A 19,249-nucleotide genomic window follows, 5' to 3' on the forward strand; every position below is an offset into this window, starting at 1 on the left:
ATTGTGGGTCCTTAGCTACAACTTTATATAATTCATTTAACAAATGATTTAAAACTTTATTTCATATATGAAATTGAAATTGAGATGGAGCAATGGAATCGCAATTAGTTGGTGTGATTTTTGAATAGGTGGTAAGACTATATCGAGTTCACTTAAGAATAGCTGTGTGTAAGTATATAGTTTAAAATCCTTTTAAAAAAATATAAAAATTAATTATGTCAAAATATTGAGATGGGCAACCACAATTCCTCTTTAGCTGTACAGAAAAAGCTCCCTTGAAAGTATACCATTGGACGTGCAATCAACTTAAGCAAATGGCGGAATGTTTTTTTGAATCGAATAGCAAGGCTTTAGAAAGATAAAAAGCCTGATAAGCTGGCGAGGAAAGCACTTGATATGCACAGTTTCTTGCAGAATCGGCATTCACATTAGTGTATGTGATTAAAGGAACTATTAATAAAAAATGTCTTTCAATAGTAGCGTAAATGGAAAAATTTTCTAACTTACTGTATAGAATAAGTAAAATACTGTACTTTATATAAACTAACAAAACAAAAAAATAAATTAGTAGATATATAGAATTGAGAGAAGTCTCTTTCGACGAACGGCAGTATTTATGGTACTAATTTCTAACCCATTAACGAGCAGGCAATCACCAAAATGAGTGTTCCTTACTATGTTACTTATTATAGTTTGCAGCTAGATAAATAAAAAGTAAGCTGATTTCAATTTTCTCTATACATGTCATACTTTTCGAAAACAGAGAGTAGCTATCATAGATAATTTGCTCTACAATAACTTCGGAGAGCCAGTTGTAGTTACAAAATTGTCCCAAACATTACGAATTGGACTTAAACAAGTTACCTCATAAACATAGAAACATTGAATTGTTGTTAAAGTGAAAGAGATTGGACACATCACTTGACCCTATAATAATATGGTTTTTAATAGTTTCAATAAAATTTTATTACGAGTATTTTAGGACCAAAAATTGAATTATATTAAAATTTCTCGTGTGTTGGAAACTTAATTGAATAATAGCATTTCAGTGGTGAAAAATATTGATTTGTTAGAAATATTTTATTAAACATTTACATTAGCTTCCCTCCAATCGAATGTCTAAATTTGGATTGTACGAGTCAATTTTGACGTATACGTCAATCATTTTCACTAAACTTTAGTGAAATATATTTATATGGATATGTATGTTATACATGATGTTGAATACATTTTGCCTGCTGTATTGTTGAGTTGCTTAATTTCACTCAAACCTCAGCGTTTCCTCACATTCTTCAAACGCTTTTTTATGAGAATGAACACTTTTTTATAGTATGGATTACAATGAAACAGCAAGGTATTGCCAAATCGGTTCTAAATCAAATGCGTTCACAGCGAAATCTTTAATTTGATTTCCATGTCAACACCACAGATAAAAAAAGAAATTTAATATTTTTAAATTTTAAGTTGCTATTGTAAAAGTGGCAAAATACAACCAAAAATATGACAGTAGAATTATTTAGGCATGCAATATACGAGAATAAGCTTCATTTTAGCACTTTTATTACCATATTCATGTTTATTACTTTAATTTAAACCACATATTGGTGTGGCGAGTTCGTTCATCATTTATCCATGAAATCGTTAATCTCTATTATTTGATGGGGTTTTCAAATTCGTTAGTAATCAAAACTTTTTCTATCCTATTTATGGATAGAAAAAGGATTTTAACGATTTTTAGGAACTGGAATTTGAATGCAAAGTCTTATGTAGCAGCATTTTTAATGGGTTTTCTTGAGTTTGAGTTCAGTGTACCAGAAATGATGGTACTTTTAATGCCATTTAGTCTTTCACATCAAAAATGATCACTAAATTTAATACAAAAATTATTTAAGTTTTATCTGAAACTAGAATGAAAAATGAAATATACACTTTCACAAATAATATTTGGTGGAAATTTAACAACTTAACATACTTCTTCTACTTTATTAAAATGCTTTATGAAATGCTTGAACTACTTAAAGTAACTTAACATTAAACTCTAGCAAGTGAATACAAATAATGTATATTCTAAAAATCTTTAAAGCAAAAAACGATTTTCAATGTGTTCCAAGTGTACAGTCTAATCAATTTGGACTTAACCAATATAGTTACCAAAAGTGGTCTATCTGAGAGGACTCTTACTGTACAAGACTCGTCTTTTCATACTAATCAAAGAATAAAAGGAAATATGTATCTTCTTAATCTGAACAAATTAGATTTAAAAACAATGATTCAATGATAACTGGTCACTGTCTTCTAAATAAGCGTAAAGTGCGATTAGGAGTTTCAAATACTGACGACTGCAGGCTATAAATGGAAAACAAAGAAACATTCTATATATTAATGGTAATGTGCTGTTCTTATACAAGATAAAAAAATGATTTTTCACAAAAATCGGTCAATAAATCGGAGTGATTAAGCGTGATTAAAAGAAGATTAAGAGATTTCGGAATACACCCGAATTGAATAAAATACTTCGGCAGTTGTGACTAGGGCAGGATATAATAATGCAAAATTTAAGAATTAAGAACTACGATTGAAAAATATGATGATCACACTAAGGTTCTAGAATACAGTGGAAAATATTGTTTCAAAACAGTTGGTAAATCTCAATTCTGTGGTTCAGAAAAATTATTAATTGCATACAGAAAGTAATGACGGAAAAAATTTAATTTAAATCTTTTACCAGAAATCAAAAAGCAATCAAAATGTGTCAAAACTGCCAATCCAAACATATTGCTTACAGCTGCAGGGTCTGTCCTTAATGTCTGATGTCTGGAGACGCGCATTACTTAACTGCTCATAACTTCAAAAAGTTCGCCATCACTTGGTATAAAAAAGAAAAACTGCTCAAATTCACATGAAATTTTCTGTATCAACCATCAACTTATTGATTGACGACTAGATAGGATGATACCTGTAACGTTGTATGTCGTATATTCATATAAATGTAAATAAAATAAATATATAGCTATAAACAAAAACTCTAATAATTAAATAATGAATATAAACGGCAGAGGAAATAAGCTGCCTTTTCTTTTAATAGTGTAATGATTGTACATAATAATAGCATAGTAAAGTTAAGGATGAATTTGCTTTACTCCAATACAAATTTTTTTGTAAATCAATTAATTTAATCTACTACTACTATTTCAATCTAAACTACTATTTCAGAATTATGACTTAACTTGCTCTTCACGTTTCTTTCAATATCGACTTCATTGGCAGCTTTAGTCACTTGCTTGACAATTGATAGAGAATTAAAGGCCAGTTTTGATAGAAGAACGTGTTATCTGATGCCGCTGGTATATTTTCTATGGAATTATCTAAAATCGTCTAACTATGCGATTTTTCAGTACGCTTTTCGTTAGGTTCCAACTTAAATGATTGTAAATGGATCTATACCTATAGTAATCATAAACGGTACAGCCTAATCTGTCAAAAAAGTAGAAACTTGGACCTCTATTATAGAAATCTTTTTTTTATGAGCTGCAGTTTTGACGGGTATATACAGGGTTGCTGACGGAAATTGCAAAAAACCGCACCGTTGTAGCTGTAAAACCAATAATGACAAAAAGCTCAAAATTAATTCATTTAATAGTTCATTGTCTGGATTTCTTTGTTGTAGAAAAGAAGTTGTATGTGAAGGAATGCAAGCGTGATAGTGTGATTGCTCTGTATATTGGCTGAAAAAATAAAAGGGGCTGTCGCTTGAGCCGTCTAACACCTAAATGTGAAGAAATCATTTGTGTCTCGTACCATGAATCGATACCACCGTGATAAATCGGCCAACGTGTTCAGTTGATGTTTATATCACCATACTATTTCAGGGGTATTTCGGTCAGGGGTATTTTAAAATGAAAGAATGGTACAAAAAAATACCAAAATGTCGATCGTCTGAAGCAAGCGCTAAGGTAACAATAGGCCAAAATACCGCAAAGCCACTATGTATACAACTCAGCAACTCTGTATACATAATACGTTTACATCAAAGTTATCTACTTGATAGAGAATTTGACTCAAAGCATTAATATTTATAATATATGTGTTTTACTTTATTTTGAAATAAGATTCTTATGGAAATAAATAACATTTTTTATTAAGCAAATCTGTGGGTTTATGTTGGGCCAGAAATTATTTCGTGGTTAAGAAGTAAACAATTTTAAAATTTTTAAATTATGTTTTATCAAATACCAAACGAGAAAACTTAAAAGAATTGTTGAAGTAAAAGTAATAATTAAGAAAGTATTCCATGAGAAATTTCTTTTATTAATGAATGGAGATGAAATTGGGTCACATTCGATGTATGGAAGGAATTAAACTTTGTTTTTTATTTTGAAGCAATGTATATTGCTTTCGAGGCAACAGGATCAAATGAAGTAGCAAATACAACAACTGCAGAAGCAGTATTTATGGATTTCAGTTTACCTGATTTCCTTCCTAGTGCACATAGGAGCAATGTTAGGAAACATATTGGAAATATGGACGTATCCTTAAAAATGTTTTGGAAACAATCTGTCATGTTGTTGTTGTTGTTTTAGTATTTCTTATTGCTTGCTTAAGTGGTAAAGAATTTTGATATTTCTTTTATTATTTATAGTATTTACTGCAAATAATAAAATTGCACGTATTAACACAAACAACAAAAAAATAAACACACATAATGAAATCTCAAATAACAACAATAATAATAACATCAAAAGACATTAACAGTTGTTGAAACAGAAGCAGAGGTAGATACAGTAGCAGTAGCAGTGGCAGTGGCAGTGGCAGTGGCAGTGGTATTGGCAGTGGCAGCAGCGACGACAACAGTAATTTAAAACACATTTTGCAATAATTCAATTTAAGTGCTTTTGTGAGTGCCGTAGGTATTGTTGTTGTTGTTGCTGTTGTTATTATTATTACGTGCCCAACCTATATGCACTCCCTGTATAGATTTATATTTATCTCAGCTTGTAAAAGTATGGGAAAACAATCTTGAGTATATTTTATTATACTCGTATTTATAAAATTCAAGCCAATAGGAAATTGAATTATTTACAATGGTGTGTAATGTATCCGACTAATTTGATTGATGATTTTTATGTCCTTGTGGTTAATAAAGGAGTTTCATTATTTTGATTATAAAATGATGGAAAATTTCTCTTCAAACATTTTAATTAAAATAGCAGAACAAATTTCAAAATGTTTTTCTATGTATTCCTAAGCGAAAATGATTTGCTCTACAGAAAGCAAATGGCCTGCGTTATAAAAATATAAATTCGATATGATAAATTTTTATAGCTATCAATATATTCGCAATATTGGAGGATATAAATTTTGCTATGTTTACTAAATTAAAAACAAATAACAGAAATTCTTGTGATATTGGATTTACAGGAAATGTGAAGCAGAGTAGAAATATTTTTACAACTTCCGCCTATAGAGACGAAGTAGTAAAATTGTTTAATACTTCTGTGATATATACTTAATTAAAATACGAATTTATATTGTATTTATTGGTGTGAAAAATATAACCTCTCTGGTTTTAAAAGTATAAATTAATTTGGTTTAAATTTCAACATATTATGGTATTTTACATCTCTGTATCGAAGTCAATGATATGGAGTTCACAATGTGAAAATAAAAGCCAGACAACAAATAATCAAGTACTATATAGTAAAGGTGCTGATTCACCAACTCAGACATCTGAATATCAATTATATAGATTATGCATAAGACTGGATTTTGAGGATTGTAGACCGGTTCATGGTTTCCTAGAGAACATTAGAGAATTACTCACCACTTTTTTTTTCAACTTCCAATAATAAATGGAAGACATTTAGGTCATGTGGAACTTTTTTGTTAACATGGTCTTCATATAACAAGACAATATGTTATCTGGGACGCTCATAAAAAGGGATTGTGTGAATTCTGCGCGGTTTACTCAGTTCTCTTTGATCACTGGTTAATAGAAACTTACGCAGAGAAACTATACATTTCTTTCAGTTTTTACTGCAAAAATGGTGAAAACTTTTGGGAAAAATAAATAATTAAGTAGAATTGACTTTCAGAAAAACAGATTTTGTACCAGCCTAGTTCATTTTTTACAGTTTGGCTGACTTTTTATCGGTAAGGATGAAATATCTTTTAGGTTATCTATACTGAACGAGATGAGTTTAGTTTGTATTTCACTCCTTAACGGTCAATTCAAGGAATGAAATAGGAATGAGCAAGAAAAAATTTTTGTTATTGGTAGCGGGAGCATATCTTCTTTTTTTTTCGTCGAATTGTAAAGCAATCGAAAGCCCAATTAGAATGAGACTTGAGCCCATTAAAATCATTGTCCGACAGTTCGACCTCTTGAAATCACCGATTTGGTTTTCGTCAAGACGCCCTTCAGAGCACGAAGCTCAAACGTTTGTTTTTGTTGTCATTTCGTCAATTGATTATACAAAAATTTAAGAGTATATTATCAAAATAATACTTCTCTGTTTTGTCCTCATATTTTCAAGATTGTTTCTTTCGAGTAAATCAAGAAAGTGCTTAAGTCGATTTTCATTGAAATTTAATTCGTATATTAAAAAAAATAAATGCTGATGTGCTACAAACTAGTGAACATAAGTTTATACTTATAACACTGCATGATTCGTATGAGATACGGCTTTTTTGGCAATGTTAAAAATGTATCAAGCGGTAATAATTAAGTTGCATTTGGCATTGGATTTAGTTATGATAAGATAGAAAAAGTTAAAAAAATATAGCCTATAAGTCTATTAATAGCAATTGTATAAAGTATTTGGTCCATATACAAATGCAGTTAAGTTTCTTGGAATAATAACACTTGGCATGAAGCTCCATTTTAGGACGTCTTTGAAATAAAAATGAGAAGAGCTCGACTTAGAGCAGAAGAAAATCCATATTCATATTGACTCTACAAACATTAACCAAATTCACGTTGTATAAACAAATTTTGAAATGGACTTGATATATAGTATACAACTAGGGTCGTGCATCACCGAAAATAGCATTACCAGGTTCTAGCTTTTTTGTCACAAAATCTTACAGTGTATAACTAGCTTATTATTTATAATATGTTAGAAATTATAATCAAGGTTTTTCAACTTTAACTATATGTTATTTCAATATAACACATCTGATTTATGTTACTGGTGAAACGTTTCCCTTACTATAGAGGATTGCTCAGCGGAGATATACAACGTCGTAGCATGAATAACAAGAACTGCATATTTTCTGAACTCATATGTAGTATTTGAGTTGACTTATTATATTTACCAATGCTGCTTTTAAGTTTTAAAACTTTAAGTTAAAAAATGTTGATTAAAGTTCCCAACATATACAAATTTTTTTTCGCTGGCAATATTCAAATTTAACACATATTTGGGTCTGAACCTTAAAATCTTGCCTATATCTTTTCAGTGTCAACACCCAATAAGTTTGTTTAATTTTCAGCAGTTTCTGGTATTTGCAATAGGTATAAAATAGTTCTCATTGAGAAATTTTGATTTCATGCATGTTTTTAATATTTGACTATTAATAAAAATAATTTTCTAGACTGAACATTACAATTCAAATTATTCAAGTTTGAAGTTTAAGACATATAAGAAGTCATGGTTTTTTGATCAGTTGTGAAAACGTATATGGATTTGAAGTATGCAATTAAAGTGCACAAATGCTATTTCATCAAATCGTTTACAAATCAAAAACTTTTTGCAGAAAGCTCTATTTTTATATGTTAAATATTTATTGCAAATGAGTTAAATAATATTCTTAAAATTAACACTTTATGAAAATTTTGTATATATATATATATATTTAAAATAACTTTTATAAATATACTCAACGGTGTCCAAGTTTAGTGTTATAAACACTATGCTCCAGTGGAAAAACTCTTTAGAATTTTTATAAAAAAGATACTATTTACACCCACTAACAACCCAAACTATATACTCCACTTAGAAACGGGTTCACCAACGGAATGAACCCGTCTACACATTTTACATATGTACGAAAAATTCTTAGTCTTCCCTCCACAAGGCTTCCTCGAGTACTAGCTGAACTTACAATTGAAAAAGGCATATATTGGGCCGAAGATTAAGAAAATATGTGTTTAGAACTGTGCTTTTCAATAACCAGTTTTCAGAGTATGGATCTTAAATTATTGCAGAATAATATTATAACTTTAAACAAAAACACGATTCCTTTGTCGCGAATGCTAGGTCGGGATCTCATGATATGTATCCACAACTGTAATGTGACATTGTGCATAGTTATGCACTCAGCATATATCGAGCGTACTTTTTGGATATAGAGGCGGTCTTTTTAAATTGAATGGTAGAGAATTTAATATATCTCAACGAGATTGTTCTTTGTGTAATCGTCATGAAATGAAAATATATGTCATATTATTGATGTATGTTCAATTTTCAGAAAACTTAGATGCTTTTGTCCGAAGAAGAAGTTAAAATCTTATTAAACGGTAGCAGTACTTAGAACCTATATAAATTTATGAAAAGTATTTTAAGTTACAGAAGATTTATTATTGAAAAATTAATACGAATAATAATGTTAATAATATTCCAATCTGACACAGAACAAATATGTTATTGTTAATTTAGATTTTAAGTAAAATTCTATAATTTCTTTTAATTGCTGTATGAATTTTTGTAACAATTAACAATAACAATAATAATATTTAAATATGTATTTATCTAAGTATATTTACTACACATATATATATTCTTTGTATTTAACTATAATAATTCTATGAAGTTTAATATTTGATTTCTTGTTGTATTAAAGTTAAATTAATTCTTGCAATGTAATTGGTGTGATGTGTGATAAACACATTATATATATATATTTTTTATATTTTAGTTTTTTATAAAATATAAAATTTTTACAAAATCTGTGAAATCGATTAAATATGAAAAATTGTTGCATATGTGATTTTTTAAATTTTAATTTAATTTTGAATGTATTTTTATCCACACAATTTGAGTTCATGGGATTTACGAACTTATGCAGAATGCAACCGCAGTAACGTTTATTCACATAAAAATAAAAGTCAAAAAATGAAGGAAAAATAAATTCATCGTTGAAAAAGTTTCATTAAAAAATTGATTAAAAAAATTACATATTTATTTTATCGTTATTATTTTAATAATATAATTTTCAGGCAGGCTTTTTCATTTGCAACTTGATAGTATTGCTTTGTCCTCTCGCCTTTTGCCTTTTGCCTCTTGCCTCTTGCTATTCGTATACTCCTTCAATTTTGATATTGTTTCCTTATATATTATAGCACTTTATGTGTTGATATCTGATTTCAGTATATGTATTTGCCTTATTTTGTGGGTAAATTTATCGACATAATGACATCAGTGTAAACGCATCATTATTAATTGAAAATATAAAAACTCAAAATCACGAATACACCCATAAATGCTGAATGCCAGTCGAGTTGCAGTCGTAGAGTTACTGCCATAGAGGAGCACGTAGAACAAAGCCATTTTAATATACTGACAAGTGCATACAAAGTCGAAGCATCAGCAAGCCCGGATATTGTGAACATGTCATTTAACACATTTGCTGCATCAGTGACGTCTGATTTTGCTCATTTTTGCTTTTTGCGCTACTTTTTTACTTACATATATTAAATTAAAAATTATGAAAGACATTAACAATTTCTGCTCATGTGCAAACATGTTATTTTTATATAAAAATATTTCAATTGTTTCTGTAGACAGATCAAAAGGAGCAACACGGGACGAGCTCAACTGCTCAACTGCTCAGCCGCTCAACCGCTCAACAGCTCAACTGTTCCATAGCTCCATACAATGTTCAACTAAAGTGTAACGAATTGAACCACAGCACCAGCACTACCAGCAAGTGAAGCAGATGAAAAGAAACTTAATGTTTATTGGCACAAAAAATGTTCATTAATTTAATTCCATGTAAACAGCGTAGCGACACACGAAAACAGCAAACATTTCATTCACTTTATTATGCATTTCAACAAAAAAAAATAGTGTGTCTCTTTACTACTTTTAATATATATAAATTATATTCTGCATGAACATAACATGCAAGTATGAACTGCTATTCAAATTACTCAGGCTTTTTGACCTGCTTTGCACTCTCGTCTGATGTGTTTGTGTGTCCATTAATGAGCTCGGAATGTAGAGAAGTGTGCATATATATGATTTCTGAGACCTATAAGTAGCAGCACTTTACTTTTGTTTAAAATCTTGGTAAAATGATACTGTATTCAATTATGTGCCAGCCACATCTCATAAATTCGCGTATTCACGACAGATTCGCAAGCTCATAGTTTTGCCGTTTCGCAGTTCACAGTGCTCAGTGCTCAGCGTGGAAGATGCATGCATTATGTGACTATTAATTAATACTATTAAAGAGCTATTCACTTTTCATTTTGAATTATGCCACTTTTACTGTTCTACATTGCGTATACGCGACAATTATTTGATTTCATACATCATCTGACAAGTAGAGCTGTTGTCGCTGCTCATGTTGTTGATGTCGTCTGTGCTGATGTACGTTGACGTTGTCGTTGTCGTCGTCGTTGTCGTTGATACGGGAGGCAAAATCACACCAGCACTACTATTGCTGCTAATAAAAACTGTATTGTTGCCACTCTTGCTGGTCTTGGATCAGTACGAGGTAGTGTTGGTAAGTGCTATCATTGGTTATAATACAGTATTACTTTTATTACGGTTGTATCACTCATACGTCATGTTGTGCTCGCACTTATGCGATTTTCTTGCTATAATGTAAAATATATTGGTACGTAAAATATCTTGTTGTGTTCATCGCATGAATTTATTTAGTGCCGTTCTGCAAATGGTTCTAGAAATGCAGCCATATACTCTGCAAATAAGACCATAAATATTTGGCATACAAATCAGGCAAGTGTGTGGAGTTTTGTGCAAATATTAATTTGACGATGAAATTTATTACTTTGCTTTTGTAGAATTTATATTAACAGCTGGTAATTGTAAAGTGATGTTAGGCAAGTAATTGCGTTAATAATTTATTAACTTTAAGTGATACATTCAATTCAATAACAGCAAGCAATACCACTGAAATATGATTTGGTCTATGGGTTCTTAGTATATTGTACATATCAGATACAATGAGATATTAGTATAGGAGTAAAGTAGATTGAATGATAAATTATTAAGAAGCAAGTTAGTTTTACTATATTTGATTGCTTTGAGTTCACTTTTTAATGATAATGTGTTTGTTGTTTCATAAATTTAATTAATATAAAATATTTTTCAGTGCAGTTATGGTAAACACTGCTTAGTGCCGTGGTGCCGATAATTAAATATTTTCCTTTCATATACACCTTTTAATTTAGATTGTATTAGCGGTTTTGATAACACATTACAAAAAGATACCAAACTGATAGCAAGAGTAACGTTAGTACTCTGCCTAAATTTTATTACTATTTAGGGCGTGTGCGAGTTGTGCTAATTTGATGCTAAACTAAATGAGATTTTTCTTGGGAAATTTTGTGCTGCACAGATTTAGCTACAAAGTTCAAAAAAGTGTACGAGTTCCATTTTGACAGCCAATATGTATTTCAATGTATTTTCCAAATTATGCAAACGTCAAAAATAAGCAACACAATATTGCCAAGTTAATGAAAAGAAATTCACCCTTTTTTGTGGTAACAGCCATTATAATAAAATTTTATCAAACAAATGTTAATGATATTAAATACAAATATTTTCAAAATTTATTGCAAATGCTCAATAAATAACGAAAAATACATATAAAAATTGTTCACTTTTCGGTTAAAAGTTTTCTAATAACGATAATTAATTTTTTTAATACAAATAAAACAACACGTTTTAATAAAATTATTATATATTATTAATATTATATGTTTTGATTTACTTTTTTATTTACTTAAGATCTTATGAAAATAATAAAGTGGCGATTTTTCTATTTAGGCTGGATTTAGTCACTTTGAAAGTATTCTAGATAACAACATTTACCTACATTATTGACACAATTTAGAGTTTCACTTAATTAGATCAACTCGCACACGGCCTTTAAATTGTCAGTTTCTTGAAGATAACTTTAGATTAAAGTTGAAATATTAAAGAAAAAATAAAATAAAAAAAATTGTTGAGCTATCTTTACATAACTTTTATTTTCAAAAAAAATATAACGTACCTCACCAATCAACACAAAATAACACTATCGTATTCCACACATATGGCAAGTTCGTTAGTATTAGAGTTTGGTCCATTATCTTTGGGAACTGTCATTTGACTTCAAAAATTTTTGACCTTAAGTTGAAAATGTTTGTGGTGAACAATACAGCAAAATGAGCCTATGTTGGTTCTTTATAATTTTAATAATTTTAAGGTCAAGTTGAGATAAAATTTTAAGGTATGATGACTTATATCTTTATGTCCTTATCGACTGTAAAAATATTGCAAATTTGATTATTGCAGGTGTTATTATTAACCAATAATAGCAGAATAATACAGTAAATTTTTGTTGTACATATATAATATATAAATAATTCTCAATTCTTTAAATATTTTTTTCTATTCTATAACACGAAAATCAAATGGTTTAAAGCAGTGGTTAGAAGAAAAACTTTGCGCTACACATTTAAGTAGAGTTGAAGCACACAAAACGAGAAAAAGGCACAATTCAAATGCAAAAGTTATGTAGAGAGAAAACTACAACAAATTTGCTGTACCTTCTGCTCAAAAAGTATCCGGATTTTGTGGTTTTGTTGTTTGTTAACTTCTCCTTAAGTAATAGAGCTTTTTGAAAAATTTTTGTTTTTGTTATGTTGGTACACCCTTTTTTGATATATGTTACAAATTTGAGAGCCAACTGTCAATTAGTTTGTTAACAGCAGCTGTTAATGTGAGACTGCCTAAAGCGCATTAATCGATTTTTACTATGGAAAGTTCTTGTTGTACGCGATTTTTTGACCAAACACGGCTGTCAACACCATTGTCATCGCTCAGGCACCATATTCGCCAGATCTGGCGCCGTGCGACTTTTTTCTGTTCCCAAAACTCAAATTGAACCTTCGTGGCAAGCGTTTTGAGTAGATTAAAACGGTAAAAGAGAATTCGCTGAAGGAACTAAATGCCATACCTGCACGGGCCTACGAAAGGTGCATGGAAGATTGGGTTAAACGTTGGCATATGTGTATCGCTTCAGAAGGAGCTAAAATAAATTTGGAATATAATTTAAATTTGTGTGTTTTATTTACAAAATCCGGGTACTTTTTGAGCTGGAGGTAAGTGCTACAATAATTCGCATCAAAGTTATACGTGTTGTACATAGTAGACGAGTTAGAGCGTGGTTTAGTTCCGTTCATATTTTCGCGATCTGAGTTGATTAACCTGTATGGATGGCAGTTTCCATATGTTTGTTCATTGGGTGTGCAAGACCGGCTTAATATGATCAATTTTTTTAATTCTTCCTTAAGTTCTATAAATGTATATATACGTTAATTTTATTTACCTAAAAGCATAGATTTAGATAATGTGCAAATATTCATGTATTTGTTGAGTAACATAGTTGCAGTCGTATTATTATTTTAAAATTATTTTAACCAATATTATATTGCTATTCCTGTCGTAAATGCCTACTGACTACCAAGTGGTTAAGGCGCAACAAAAATTGTTCCTTTAACATGAAATTCCATGGAATTCCTTTTCGCGTAGCATAAATCTTAACGACACTATATCATTTTTTGCACTTAAATCGTGCTTTGTGCTCAACGCCGCAAAAAAGGGCATATTTTTGGTTTTGTGCAAATTTCCAGGAAATATTGAAATGGCCCAGCTTATGTGCGACATTGTGAGTTATGTACTCTTTTTGCCTTGGTGGTGTCAGCTCAGAACTCTTTGTGCGATCTAATTTTTTGTTGCATAATTTATGTCACACAATTTAGAAATGATGAAGAAACCGCAAACGGAAGTTGCCATAAAATACCATGGCTTGTAGTATAAATGTTGTTGACTACTGCATTATGTGTTCAGTAATATTTAACAAAATTCCATTACAAAGGCGCACTTATCCCAAACGTACTCTTCCTATTCCTAAACTTCAAAGATTGTTTATATGATAAATTCATTGTGACATAAAAATTTAAGAGGCTTTGTGGGGATATGAAAAATTGCATATGAGAATATAATAGGACAAATGTGTGCACAATTTGTGCCCAAAATTATTACAAATAAATAAAAATTATACTATATACATGTAATCTCTAAGTTAAGTGAACATTGTGTATTCTAACGCTTACCTGTTGACTATTTAAGGACTTTGCATTCTGCATCACTTTGTCTAGGATGTGCAAAATAATTTCGGCTGCCATTTCACGCTCCAATTGTGTGCCTTTGAGTTGCAAATATGAGTCGATCTGTAAGAAGTGCAATACTAAATAAAGAAAAGTTCCCTTAAATATTTCGTGCATGCATATAGAGTAAATATCTGCCTATTCTTGGTATGTAAACGAAAAGTCATAGAAATAATAGATCCCTCTTGGCTTGAAAGCATGAAAACCCAGCAAAAAAACAACACTCAAAGAATGAAACAGGAAACGGATATTCATTTTAGGAAGTGCTGCGGGATCCTAAAATTTGTAGCGCAAATTTGTGGGCGCATTAAAATGAAAAATTGTAGTTTTCACAAAAGTTTTTTGCCTTCAATTTTGTGTTAAATTATAAGAAAAAAACAAGAAACCTCAAATTTAGTGAAAAATTTGAAGGGTGGAAATTAAAAATTAAAAATATTTAATATACGTATGTGATAATTACATACGTATTAAAGAGATTAGATTTAGATTTAGAATTAATTTACAGTATGCGTTTTATCGACGTGCCGCAATATAACTATACAAAAATGGCTTATGAAAAATGGTGACCCAAGCCTATAAAACATAACAGTTTATCTGAATTGGTTTCATATAAATTAGATCTGTATATTTAAATATTACAAAATTAATAATATATCTGGGCATGAGAAATGTAACGTTAATGTAGTATACTTCAAACTTGCAATACAGCAGAGATTCTTAGAATTCCTTGCAAAGGTATTTTTGATTAATAAATAGTTTTATCACAGTCTAGTTCACTACTACTTCTATATTTAACAGTGAATGAAATCAAACACTAAAGGAATAAACATATTGTAATTTTAGTGTATTTTTTCCAACATCTCCAGTAGAATTTTTAATGTTATCGTTATGTTCTTTTCCCGAAAGTAGCGAACTTTCTAACGATCTTTTCTGCAACAATATTGTCCTATATTTTTCTTTGAACGCATCGGTGTGCAGTTAGTTTCTCTCGTTGTGTTGTAAAGGTGTAGTATATGTTAGGCTCCTTTGTTAACTTGCTTTTTAATTTTTCGACTTCATATTTTTCTTTTTCATTAACTCTAAATAGAACACTCTTTGGCAGCAAGTCTGTTTATGGTCGTATTATAAGCGCATAATGTTCTATGTTATAAATTTGCGAAAAAACCCAGTTAGTCCTAAAAATGCCTGCACATCTTTAATATTGTTTGGTGTAGGAAATTTGTCCATTTGCCACTCAATGCCCAATACACATTATCCACTGAAAATTTAAATCACATTTTATTGCTTTTTCCAATACTATTGTCAAGTTTTCTGTACATTCATCAGGCGTTTTTCTATAGATAATTATTGCGTCGATATAAAATTCTAATATCTTACCGTAAGTTAAGTCTTGAAATATATTTTTTATAAAATTGGACGGTAAGTTACATAATCCGAAAGGTACATTTTTAAATTCAAATAAACCTCGTTTAGCTACGAGAGCTATATATTTCTTACTATCTTCTTCGATCTGCACATGTAAGAATCTGTTTTCTAAATCCATGATAATAAAATGTGCTGCGTCGTACAACTTTATTGGCATATTTTCAACTATCGGTACCGGAAAGCAATCTTTTAACACACGTATTTCTTCTTAACTACTATTACTTTGCCTCTCACTTCTGAATACGATTTTCCAATAATGGCAGTTTTTAATCTCTCCTCTATTTGTGCGTGAATTGGTTATCTTACTGGGGCGTGTCGAAAAAATTTCAAATTTAAGTAAGTAACTACCGGAGATTTGTTTACGTTATACTCAGGCTTATAATTTTTTTAAAATATCCTCTACTTTATCTTTACATATTACATCTGTGCCTATATCAACCGTACCTATATTTTAAATATTTATTTTATACTGCGTGTTTTCTAATTTTTTGTTATCGAACACATAACCTTAAATTAAATTTAAATATAAAGCCTTTGGTAAAAGCGTATCCGAGAATTACGTCCACATTTCAATATCTTAGTAACCTCTAGGACTTGTACCTTATCTATGCTAATAATTATCACCTCTTAAAATTATGTCACTTGCATTAAATTAATTTGAAGGTACTAGAATAGCAGCTTCCCCAGAACCGCAGCAACTCACTCCCTTAACATTTTTGACCACATCAGAAGTTCTGTGTTGGTTTACTGTTGAAGTTACTTGTCATATTTTCAATATTTTTCCTTTTGCCTTTAATAAAAGAAGCAGGACTTTCAGCAAAGTGCATTGAACGTACTTCTTGCAGTTGCAGTGCATGTTGATGTCATTATAATTAAAAAATTTTTCGCCGCACATTTCCGCTGAGCTATGGAAGTAATTATGGGTGCGGCAGGAGAAGAATTACGTTTTCAAAAGTTTGTTTCCAACTTTAAAGTTTTGCACGTATTTCCTTTACTTCGTGTACAATTTGATGTATTTTTAACATTTTTAGAACGTTAAAGGATACCTTAGTGGAAAATGTAAAATTTAAACCTTAAAACGTGAAAATTAAATTGCAAATATCATTTAGTAGAAATTGACAAGTTTCAGTTTCGGTTACGTGGACCAAGTCCAATTTGTTAATAGAAACAATTTCAGAATTAACAAATTGCTATTGGAATAGCCATAAATAAATTTATTTAAAAGCATTGGTATTTAAGGCTTTGGTTTGATACGAGTGGTGGCCTTGTGTCTAAAGCCCAGAAGAGCTTAAATTATGGCCCGTTGGGTTTGTGTGTACATAGACTAGAGGTCAGAGTTGGAGCAACGCTTAAAGGCTCGGAGCTAATTTAAAGAACGACAGATCGGTCAGGTCGGTAACAAAAGGAAAAGCTAAAGATGAACACTGAGGTGGAATAAAAATTTTTCACGATCACAACAAAAATCTGAAGTACCTTCAGATCCAGTTCATTCAAAAAACAAAAGATGTGTCGACCTCAATTGTTTCATGAATTTGTTTATTTGCCATGCTTTGCGTCGTTTTTTGTATCTTTTTAAATCTAAAATAATCTGAATATGAACAAAATACATATTTAATTTAATAGCAATAGTGGTTTAATAATAATAATAATAGTTTTGCTTTTGATTTTAATCTTTGTAAACGATGACGTTCTTTTCTTTCAGCATCAGTTAAAGTGGGACGTAAATGACACATTTTTTATTATTCTTTTGATAATAAAAGTAACACTCCACTATGGTACGAGCTTGAAGAGGTCATAAATGTACTTCGCCACGTATTACTTTTCTTTATAATAGAGAAAAAATGACAGTGCACAGTAGTGTAAGTATAAAGATGTAATAAAATAAAAATACACCGGCACATTCACTTGATTTTATAACTTGAAGATACAATTGTTAGCTAATAGAAACAAAATTCTAAAATGCATTAATCTGGACATTGTATTAAAAGTTCGATAGCATTTAGAAATCGTTTAAATATTTCTAAACAAACTTCTTAAGCTGGCCTATTGGCTCAAATACTCTCACAAACCCATATCTAAAATAGGTGATGCCTCACAATATTGAATGATTTCAATATTCAATTTCAATCATCGTTTAGTAAACTAATAAATGTTTATTAATGATGCGTCGAAGGTCGATCATTGAACTCGGGCTCAATTATACTGTTTATTCAAAAATTCATTAAGTAATAAATACTCGTATTTTTGCAAGCCTTTAACCGCTTTGCAATCCGTAGTTACTGGAAGGGTATATTAGGGTATATTATCGCCTTTGTTGCCGTTATCCATTTCACATTCACCTTGTAAAGCTGTAATAGATCGCTTAATGTCGTCGTTGTTATATTTCTTGCATATATAAAAGTCATCAAAGCCTATCGATATTTTCAAGCTTTGACGAAAGCCTGTGTTGGCGTACCAGACGGTGAAGATATTGTATTCATTTCAATTTGTAATGAACCTTCAACAAAACCTGCATGCTGGAAACTGTTTGTAATTGTAGTGGGCTCTACATATAATTTCGACTCTTTGGAATTACGAGGGCGGTTTGATAAATCTGTGACTTTTTGAATTTCTCGCGTAATTACTCCATATGCAACAGTGCTGCCGTCACCTGTAATCTACCAGTGGGTAATTTTCTAATTTTGAGCAAGCTACGTCGTTCAGTTGGTGTTTGATAGCCGTTCAAAGCAGACAACCTCGTGAATTTTTACGAAAATGGAAAAAAGTGAGTTTCGCCTGCTGATTAAGCATTCGTGCCCAAAATACACGAATTGGGATACGAACCCCATCCAGCATATTTTCCAGATTAAGCCCCCTGCGACTATTTTCTGTTTCCAAACCTAAAGAAATGGCTGGGCGGTAAGAGACTTGAGTCGAATGAAGAAGTCATTACCGAAACAAACGCGTATTTTGAGAGCTTTGAGAAAACCTATTATTTGGAGGGAATAAGAAAATGTAGAAAATGTAGGCGATTATGTAGAATAATAAAATGTTTATTTATCGAAAAAAATTTGTTTTTACTTTTTAAACCGCCCTCGTATCAGTGTTTTGTAGCGTTTTTGAAACTTGTAGATTTCGATAATTCGTCTTCAATGTTTTTATTACGCCTTGATCCATAGGCTGTAGTATAGGTGTAACATTCAGTGGCAAAAAAAAAGCAATTTGATTTTCAATATTAGAAATGTTGTGAGCAGAGTTGGGGCTAAATACTGTAGAACCATTTTTCCACGACTCCGATTGGTACAGTATCACGTCCTCGTCAAAATCGTTAAATTCAAGATATCAAAATTTCCTTAATACTGTCAAGTTTGGTTGCAAAAGTCTTAGTCTGAGCTTGTAATATTGGAGCATTAATTGGAATATTAAGACTTCATTGTTGTT

At 30.7% G+C, this 19,249-nt stretch overlaps 1 protein-coding gene across 1 annotated transcript in view; it reads right to left on the minus strand.

Moving 5' to 3' along the window:
- The window catches only part of LOC119688690 (serine-rich adhesin for platelets), a 124,789-nt gene that overhangs the window by 60,256 nt on the left and 45,284 nt on the right, over positions 1-19,249 (minus strand). The window contains exon 8 of the mRNA XM_038103357.1: positions 14,351-14,467. Coding sequence (XP_037959285.1) covers positions 14,351-14,467 — 117 coding nt within the window. The remainder of the gene's footprint in view (positions 1-14,350; positions 14,468-19,249) is intronic.

The sequence above is a fragment of the Teleopsis dalmanni genome, chromosome X (genome assembly GCF_002237135.1).
Source record: "Teleopsis dalmanni isolate 2A chromosome X, ASM223713v2, whole genome shotgun sequence".
Lineage (NCBI taxonomy): Eukaryota > Metazoa > Arthropoda > Insecta > Diptera > Diopsidae > Teleopsis > Teleopsis dalmanni.